The 9,835-nt window shown below is 52.2% G+C and overlaps 1 protein-coding gene across 1 annotated transcript; it reads left to right on the top strand.

Moving 5' to 3' along the window:
- The first annotated feature begins 3,796 nt into the window (after positions 1-3,796).
- Positions 3,797-8,330, top strand: LOC102449209 (protocadherin-8). Its single transcript, XM_075918936.2, has 3 exons — positions 3,797-6,459; positions 6,604-6,811; positions 7,337-8,330. The coding sequence occupies exons 1-3, from the start codon at positions 4,024-4,026 to the stop codon at positions 7,708-7,710; spliced, it is 3,018 nt and encodes a 1,005-aa protein (XP_075775051.2). The 5' UTR covers positions 3,797-4,023; the 3' UTR covers positions 7,711-8,330.
- Positions 8,331-9,835: the final 1,505 nt, after the last annotated feature.

Here is a 9,835-nt window from a genome sequence, read left to right on the forward strand (position 1 = left end):
CCTTTCCTGGTAGAGCTAATCCTAATTAAAAATAAATTACATGCTGTATAGAACTTGAAATGGAAAAGATAATCCTATTACATATGAGAATATATCCTGCTTCTTCTTCCCTCTAAACTGTGGGAGATATCAGATCAAGCTGAGCCACCCATTGTAAACTCTTTGAAAACTTTCCTATAGATCTAATCCATCACGTGACGGCCATGTCAATCTTGCTGTCTGCACGCGAGTTTCACAATGCTGGTATTAGGCAGAGTCAGAGAAATCCAGCTTTTCTGAGCCCACCGCATTTGCATTCCGAGAAAATGCCAACCATTGTGGCCATGTTTGTTCTCATGATCGCGAGACAGTTGTCTGCTAAGTTGCTAAGATAAAGAGAAAGGGGCTCCTTTGAGACAGCCAAAGCCTTTTGGTATGATAACAAGGCGATTTGGGGCGCTTTTGTTGGACCAGATCAGCGCGGGGCGAATTTTTTCCCCCCTCTCTCGGTGGGGATTTGAGTGAGGCGCTGATGCGCTGTTTTAAATCCCATTTCCATAATCTGGCTGCTGCCCGCCAGGCTGGAGAATGCTGGCAATCCGCAGGCACCCGAGCTCACTCCGCTCGCGTGCCATCACACCACTCGGGGTAATTACTCTTAACACAGCTCCTCGGCAGTAATTAGGACGCTGGGCTTTGGGACGCTTGGCACGCCCTGCCGCTGAAAGGCAGCAAAGCGCCTTCCTTGCAGTGCCTCCACTCCTTTTAGACCCGTGCCTCTGTCCTTCGCCGCAACTCTGCTGCCCAACTGATCCATGCCGGCCGAAGCGATTTCTTGGTAGTTTGCGCCACTAATAATTAGGATTCTACAGCAGCTATGGCCAGATCTGAAACTAAAGCTAATGTCATTCATTGAGCAAGCACGCGTCGATGTGATTGTCAGATGTGAGGCCAAATTACCCTCTCATTTATCCCTCCGAAACCATACCGATTTCAAAGAAGTTATTCCGGATTCACTCCGGAGATCTCAGACGCTGCCCAGTAATTACTCCAGATTGGTAGCCGTGTCATTGAAATCTCAGAATCCGGACTAGTGGGAAGGTAATTTGGATGACTGTCTTCAATTCCGTTAAAAATAAGCCATCTATGTGCAATTTATCTCTGGCCTTTTTTTTTGCTGCAGTGAGATCCTTTGTGTCCGTGGCAGAGGTTGTGTGAACACTGAGAAGCCGGTAGTATTAAGGCAGACTGGTAATTTAACTTGGCGATCAGATCCGGATGTCGGCAGAGGGCCTTTGTTGCTCACATGGAGCCCGATCCAACTTCCCTTGAAATCAAGGGGAGTCCCTCCGTTGACTTCAAGTGGAATCCGATCGGGCCCGGGGAGTGGCTCATGCGCACAGCTGGAACAAATAGACAGATGTTTCTATTCACTGTAAAGTACTAATGCAAGTCAGCTTTGGCAGCATTAGTAACCAGCCCGTAAAGCTCATGGGACGCCTGTTGTGACTAGGGGCTGTATACAGATGTACGTGTAAGTACTGGCCAGTGACAAGTTCGTTGTCCTGCAGGGGTCCCATTAAGGCATGATCAGCCTCAAGAAGGAAACCTCTTCGGTGACAGGAGGATTAGGGAGAACTCCAGCTACTAGAATCGGACATTCAAGTCAGACGGATTGAGGGGGATCGATGTGTTTGGAACGTGGCAAAGGGGGAGAAGCAGTGCAATCAGCGTGGGGGGAAGGTTACTAGAAAGGATGCCACGAGACCAACGTGGCGTTGAGGCAGATGCTTTGTATTTTCCATACACCGTGCCTGCTGCAGCTGCTACGGCAATTGCTCTTTTCATCCCTGAAATACACGGGGAAATGAAAGGGGAAGAGCACCAAGAGGCAGAGCGCTTCTGGGCAGCATTAACTCACGCAGCCTCGTGTCTGTAGATGTCTTTACATCCACAGATATAGTCGAGTAGGGCTTGCTTGCACATTGTAGGATGCTTGGAGCATGCCTCTCTCTCTCCCCTCCACCTTCTTTTCCTCCCCCTCTCCACCCGCTGACCTGCAGCCTGATTATGCTCTTTGGTACTGGCACCTTACACTCTATTCTGCTCAAAGCGCACAACAGAGCGGATACCTTTTATACATTTTACTGATCAAAACAGCACTGAGCTCAATGTAAAGTGCATAGTGTCCTTTTCTTTCTTCATCGCGGTACACAAAATCACGACGTTAGCAGTTGCAACATGTTTCAAAATGTGATCTAAAACCTGGCATCCATGGGAGGGGTCGGTCCGCAGGAGAGACTATGTATACAATGTTCCTTCTTCTCTCACTCGGTTTATTGTATTGGTCTGTTTCACCAGGACCGTATCTGGAATCAATTACACATTCTTTTAGCCTGCTATTCCCCCACAATGCTTAGCTATTTGTTCACTAGACCTAATATGAAGGGAGAAAAAAACAAAACAAAAAGCCCAATGACTGCACGTGTATGGGCTGTTCCAGTATCCCCTCCGACTGCAAGTCTAGTAAAACTTGGTGACTCCCAATGCTATGTCTTCATGCTTTTCTAGGCAGATGGTTTAGTTCCCCCAGGTTCGTGCCAGGTTTCAACCTCATGCTGTTATTTTGTTCTTCTGGAACGAGACTAGTGTTGCTTCCCAGAGAGGCCCTATTAGGACAAAAAGAAAATCCTCTAAATAGGCGTAACAGGGCATCAGGAGGGATAGGTCTTAAATGTATTTTAATATGAGCTGGGCATTGTGTGTAATTCAGCGCCCATCATCGTTTAGTCAAAGAGTTATGGCAGTGATTGGGAATGAATAGAGGGACATAATGGATACATGTGGCGTTTGCTCATTATATTCAACTTAGCCCAACTCCTCTGTGGAAACTGTTCAACTTTCTTTCCCTTTAGCTTGTCATAGTGAAATAATACAGACATTGGTGCCTCAAATGGGATAGCCTGCCATGCTATTATAGTTCTACAGCTAAGGAGAGCTTCATAAGCCTTTGATACAGTCTGATCTTTGAAACCTTTCCAAATCTCCTCAAGCTTATGCTAAATCCTATTTGGAACTTTTTTGCCTGCCTAGTGCCCAAGGCTCAAGAAAGCCACTTGGGCAGTGACATGCATACTAAAGCATCCAGGAATATCTTCTGAAAGGCAAATTACAGCTCTGATCACAGGATCTCACATGAGTAAAACACAATTATGTGCACAAATTTGAATAAAATCAATTTTCAGTTAATCCTTCAATCTCGTTTAGGGGCTTGCTCTGATGATCAATACAGAAATCAACGGAAAGGCAATCAACCCCGCTATATATGCATTGAGCAGCACTTTATTAATCTATAATCATAGGCTGGGGCACACAAAGTACACATTCACACTCACAGGCAACCCAAGCAAGCTATTTCTCTGCATTTTTAAGTGACTAGCTCAGAAGAGCAGATATTTGCACACAAGGCACCTGTTCAACAGCAGGGTGCTGTAGTGGTACAATTAACAAAACAGTCCGCGCATTTTACTCCACGCTCCCCGTGCCAACTCATTTGCAGCTCGCCTTCAAAAAAAAGAGTTAAAGAAAACAAAGAAGAGATTCCCTAATTTTCCTTTCTTGTTTTCCTCTCTAAGCCTTTTCCACATTAAAGGGATTTTCTGGGAGGCAGTGTGAAAGGAGAGAGAGAGAGAAAGAGAGAGAGAGAGAGAAACAGTGTGAAAAGAGCGTCTGCCATTGGCTGCTCGGTTCGGTACAATTTGCATATCCGCGTCTATTTAAAGGTCTTCAAGCGGCGCACTCGGATTTAGAAGCTGGATAACTCAGCCGGGCGCCCCGGCATCGCTGGCACCTCTCGGGCAACCGTAGGCGATCGGCACATTTGCCTCGCAGAGCAAAGCAGAGCATGCATGATCTGCACCGGGGAGCAGGAGAGTCACCCTCCCATCTCCTCCTGCTTTAGGAGCTGACTCGCTCCCTACCCGCTGGAAAGCCGCTTCTCCGCATCCTCAGCCCCTTTCAGGTCAGCAGCTCGGTGCAGGTGCCATGGGTCCCGCTAGGGAAGGACGCAGCCTCTTCTCTCCGCCGCGCCTCTTCTACCTTTGCTGGCTGCTCTCGGCCGCCCTGTGCAAGACGGTGCGGTACCGCACGTACGAGGAGGACCCGCCGGGCACGGTCATCGGCACTTTGGCTGAAGAGCTGCACGTGAAAGCGCCCGGCGAGATAAGTTTCCGGCTGATGGAGCAGTTCAGCAACAGCTCGCTGGTGCGGGTGCGGGAGGCGGACGGGCAGCTGAGCGTGGGCGAGGCGGGCCTGGACCGGGAGCGGCTGTGCGGCGCGGCCCCGCAGTGCCTGCTGGCGTTCGACGTGGTGAGCCTGTGGCAGGGGCAGTACCGGCTGGTGCACGTGGAGCTGGAGGTGCGGGACATCAACGACAACGCGCCGCGCTTCCCCCAGGCGCACATCCCGCTCGAGGTGTCCGAGAGCGCCGCGCCCGGCACCCGCCTGCCGCTGGAGCTGGCCCTGGACCCGGACGCGGGCTCCAACGGCGTCCAGCGCTTCCAGCTCTCGCGCAACAGCCACTTCGGCGTCGAGGCGCAGGCGCGGGCGGACGGCGGGAAAAGCGCCGCGCTGGTGCTGCTGCAGGAGCTGGACCGCGAGCGCCAGGCCGCCTACACGCTGGAGCTGGTGGCGCAGGACGGCGGCAGCCCGGCCCGCGCGGGCACGGCCACGGTGAGCGTCCGGGTGCTGGACGCCAACGACAACAGCCCGGCCTTCCCGCAGGCCGCGGTGACGGTGGAGCTGGGCGAGGACGCGCCGCGCGGCTCGCTGCTGCTGGAGCTGGCGGCGGCCGACCCCGACGAGGGGCCCAACGGGGAGATCGTCTACGGCTTCGGCAGCCAGGTGCCGGCCGAGGCGCGGCGGCTCTTCCGGCTGGACCCGCGCTCGGGCCGCCTCACGCTGGAGGGCCCGGTGGACTACGAGCGGCAGCGGACCTACGAGCTGGACGTGCAGGCGCAGGACCGGGGCGCCAGCCCCCTGGCGGCCACGTGCCGGGTCATCGTGCGCCTGGCCGACGTGAACGACAACGCGCCGGGCATCAGCGTCAGCCCCCTGAGCGGCGCCCCCGCCGGCGCCGGGGTGGCCTACGTCAGCGAGGCGGCGGCGCGCGACAGCCTGGTGGCGCTGGTCAGCACCTCGGACAGGGACTCGGGCCCCAACGGGCAGGTGCGCTGCGCCCTCTACGGGCACGAGCACTTCGCGCTGCAGCGCGCCTACGCCGACAGCTACGTGCTCGTCACCGCCGCGCCGCTGGACCGCGAGCGCGTCGCCGAGTACAACCTGACGCTGGTGGCCGAGGACCTGGGCGCGCCGCCCTTCAAGACCGTGCGGCACGTGACGGTGCGCGTGAGCGACGAGAACGACAACGCGCCGCGCTTCGCCAAGCCCGCCTACGAGGTGGCGCTGCTGGAGAACAACCCGCCCGGCGCCTACGTCGCCACCGTGGTGGCCCGCGACCCCGACCTGGGCCGCAACGGGAAGGTCCTGTACCGGCTGCTGGAGAGCCAGGTGCTGGGCGCCCCCGTCTCCACCTACCTCTCCGTGGACCCGGCCACCGGCGCCGTCTACGCCCTCAGGACATTCAACTACGAGATCCTCAAGCAGCTGGACCTGAGGATCCAGGCGAGCGACGGGGGCGCCCCACCGCTGTCCAGCAGCACCCTGGTCAAGGTGAGGGTGGTGGACCAGAATGACAATGCCCCGGTCATCACCCACCCCGTGCTCACCAATGGGTCGGCAGAGATCGAGGTCTCCAGCAAGGCATCCCCCGATTCCCTGGTGGCTCAAATCAAAGCCAGAGACGCGGACGATGGGGTCAATGCCGAGCTCACTTTCTCCTTCGTAGAGGAGCAGCAGCCAGAGCTCTTCGCCATCAACAAGAAGACGGGTGAGATCGTGCTCAGGGGGGACCTGTCTGAAGAACTGGGGCAGGTATTCAAAGTCATCCTCACAGTTACCGACAATGGGAGGCCCCCTCTTGCCACCACAGCCACAGTCAATTTCCTGGTGACTGCCACCGCACCCTCCAGCAGCCAGGAGATGGCCAAGCCCAGCTCCTGGGAGGGGAAGGCTGTGGAGTGGGACATTCCCCTTATTGTCATCATCGTCCTAGCCGGGAGCTGCACCTTGCTGCTGGTGGCCATCATCACCATTGCAACCACCTGCAACAAGCGCAAGAAGGAGTCCGAGATCAAGAATAACAGCCCCCTCACAGAGCAGATTGACATCTCCCATCTAGAGAAGGGAAGGCAGGAGGATGGCAGCCCCAGAGGGAATGTGTTTGAAGTGCAGTGCTTTCCCAGCAAAGCTTCTTTCACCAGCCCAACCCCCTCTCCACCTGCAGAAGAGGTCTCCTCTTCTGAGACCAGCACTGTGAATACCTGTCTCTATGAGGGTCAGAAACGACTAAGGGCGACTGAGGTAAGAGCCCATTGTATTTGTTCATGCTCTAGCTTGCGGAACTGGAGGGCGGGATGGGGCAGTTTGGAAGACGGGGTTCTTGATAAGGTTGTGATGTTGACATATGCTTTTATTTCTCCTACATTCCCTTCTTATTTCCTCCAGCCCTATGCTTCTGCTCCAAATTATAGCAAAGAGTCTGCCCCCCCTGTGGCCATCTGGAAGGGTCATTCTTTCAACACCATATCAGCCCGAGAAGCGGAAAAGTTCAGTGGCAAAGACAGTGGGAAAGGAGACAGCGACTTTAACGACAGTGATTCTGACATCAGCGGGGATGCCCTGAAGAAGGACCTCATCACTCACATGCAGAATGGTAAGGGTTCGGTCCTTTTCGCAGCACAGACTGGATGCAGTGAAAATAAAAACTGGCCCAGGAATCAAAGCAGCTAAGGTACATTGAGCTGACTGGACCAGTTTGATAGCAGTCACACCTTTTACATCTTTCCCAGGCAGTGCTCACTGCAGGAGTAGCCCTGCCAGCATTTTCACAGCACGCAGCTTAAGTATCTATGTGCATGTCAAGCACATAGTGCAAATTAGAAGCAGTCATCCTATTATAATGTTCATTTTCAAAAAGCTTTTCCTGCTGAGGCTTGCTAGCTAAATGAAATGATAGCTTGCAGAGCGTGCTTTGCAGCAGTATCCTGAAGTATTGCTTCTCCCCTTTTCTCTTCCCCTTCTCTCCTTCCCCCCCCCCCCCCCACTCCCCACTGTGCTCCCTCCCCTGCACTAGTTTCTAAGCTTTGGATGATAGGGACAATTACTTTTTGTTGAGCTCAGAATTATGTGGTTGTTTTCTGCAGTGAGCATAGGTCTAACTTTTTGTTTATATTTTTAGGATTATGGGCTTGTACTGCTGAATGTAAAATCCTGGGCCATTCGGACCGCTGCTGGAGCCCATCCTGTGGTCGATCCAACCCTCACTCTTCTCCTCATCCTTCAGCTCAGCTGTCCACCTTCTGCAAAAGCACCTCCTTGCCCAGGGACCCCCTTCATAGGGACAACTACTACCAGGCCCAGCTGCCCAAGACAGTGGGACTGCAGAGTGTCTACGAGAAAGTGTTACACAGAGACTTTGACAGGACAGTCACATTGTTATCCCCTTCTCGCCCTGGGAGGCTTCCAGACCTTCAGGAGATTGGGGTGCCCCTATACCAAGCTCCTTCAACTAGATACCTGGCCCCCCAGACTGACACCACTGAGAAGGTTTAATGCAGCACGCTCCCCATCCAAACACACACATACACCTACACTACCAGGTCACTCTCAAGAGCCCTTAAGTTATTGACCAGATTCAGTGTTGTAGATATAAATATGCAAGATGTGCCTTAAAAATGAAGTTGTTGGGAAAGATTTCCAATCACGTCAGTACTGTTTGGTATTTGCAAACAAAAAATTGTTTGTAGTTAATGTAATTTTTATGAAATGTGCAGTATTTAATTTTTTTCCCTATCCCTGTTCTTTTGCTTTTAGTTCACCTCTGGCCTGTTATTTTTGTAGTGTTTTTAACCTGTATATTGTGTAATGTAATGTTTGTATATAAGGAAAATTTGTTATATTTTTATATAAGAAAAGCTAAAAATAAAATTATTGCCAAAGGACTTGTCTGAAAGACACAAAAAAATAATATCCTGAATACTTTAGAATCAAGTAAGGGAAATTCCTCCTTCAAAGTGTAATAAATAACCTAAGCAACCCAGTGTATTGAGAAGTTTGCCTTGCCAAGTGTGACTTGTATTTCTTAAGTCTGTGGTCAATTTCAAGTTAAATGTTATTTAATTCCATTTGGTTTCTGTAATCCATGTCACCAATAAACACACTAATAAAGGTTTTGTGATGTGTTTAAGGGGTTTGCTTGTGGATTTCATCCTTCAAAGATTACAGCCCTCTACATGTATACAAAATCTACATCTGGCCCACCAAGCAGGTTGATCCAGCTGCGGACACCCTGCCACTCCCCCACCCTCAGGCCAATCAGGGACTGGGGACTAGGGAGCATGTGAAGTCTCCTCCTTCCCTCCCTCTCCTTGGTGTGCAGCACTTAGAGTAAACCACCAGCTGTTCAGCTGGCAGTTCACGCTAAGCGCCACCTGCCCCTTGCAGGGCGGAGGCAGGGAGCGAGAGACTTCACACACTCCCCCGCCCCAGGTCCTGATTGGCTTAGGAGCTGGGGAGACCACGTGAAGTCTCTTTCCACCCTCCAAGGGATGTGAGTTGCCAGCTGTTCGGAATAGCTAGTGGTTCTCTCTGGAGGGAGCAGGGGCAAAGACTTCATGTGCTCCCTCACCCCCAGGCCAATCAGAGTCTGTGGAGGAGGAAGCATGGAACTGTTCTGGCCCTGCCCATTCCGCCTGAGGCTCCGCGCCTTCCATGGCAGCCTGGGGCCACTTAAAAAATGTGTAAAGTGGTTCGCCTTTCTAAAATTATTGCCCATCCCTGCCTTACTCCATATTTAGCCCCATTGATTACAGTAGCACCACTGGTGGACAAAGATGCTATTCAGTAAGACCAAGAAAGGTAGAATCTGGTGGTAACTTAATGTTTGTACAATCTGTGTCATCTTAATGGTTGACAGCCAGACCCTTAGTGATGTAAATCAAGTTACACGTTGTACCTCCCTGATCTGGCACCCTCGGGACCTGATCAGTCCCAGACAAAGGAGTTTGCCAAGCTAGGGGAGGTCAGACCCCCAGGCTTGGAGGAGAGGGGGACAGGGCACCAGTCTCTCTCCCCCCATCCCCCGTGCTTCCCTCCCTAGCCATCAATCTCTGCTGCACCCAGCCATCCTGGTCCTGGCTCCACTACCTCTGGCATTGCCCATCCCAGCTCTGCTGCTCCGCCAGCTCTGCAGCCCCATGAGCTCCACAGATTCTACTGGCCCTGCAAGCTTCACAGCCCTACTGGCCCCCCCAGCCCAGCTCTGCTCCCAGCAACCTCTGCCACTGGAGCTCTCTGGTCCTGCAACATCAGTGGTCCAATGTTGCTTGGTCAGAGAGTCCTGGACCAGAGAGGTTCACCCTGTAGTTCCATTGAACTCAGTGGAGCCATGCTGCTTTCCAGCATTTGAAGTCATCCTTGTCTAAAAATGGCTTAGGATTTGAGCGTGCAAACACTTACACACAAAACTAATTTTACTCACGTGTGTAACTCCACTGAATCATTGGGCTTACTCATCTGAGTACACTCCTGTGTGCTTGTAGGCTTGGATCATTTTTACAGAGCATTATTGTGAATACACTAGATTTAGAACGCAAGACAGCCCGCCATATTTGTGTGGTAATATATCAAAATATATATGTAATAAAACTTTTTTTCAAGAAAAAGGAAAGTTGTATTT

Source organism: Pelodiscus sinensis, chromosome 1 (genome assembly GCF_052426305.1).
Source record: "Pelodiscus sinensis isolate ZL-2025 chromosome 1, ASM5242630v1, whole genome shotgun sequence".
NCBI classification, from domain to species: domain Eukaryota; kingdom Metazoa; phylum Chordata; order Testudines; family Trionychidae; genus Pelodiscus; species Pelodiscus sinensis.

Coding starts and splice junctions, on each gene's coding strand:
- LOC102449209 (XM_075918936.2), top strand. CDS start 4,024: ATGGGTCCCGCTAGGGAAGGACGCAGCCTCTTCTCTCCGCCGCGCCTC. Junction 6,460..6,603: donor AACGACTAAGGGCGACTGAG/GTAAGAGCCCAT, acceptor TATTTCCTCCAG/CCCTATGCTTCTGCTCCAAA. Junction 6,812..7,336: donor CATCACTCACATGCAGAATG/GTAAGGGTTCGG, acceptor TTATATTTTTAG/GATTATGGGCTTGTACTGCT.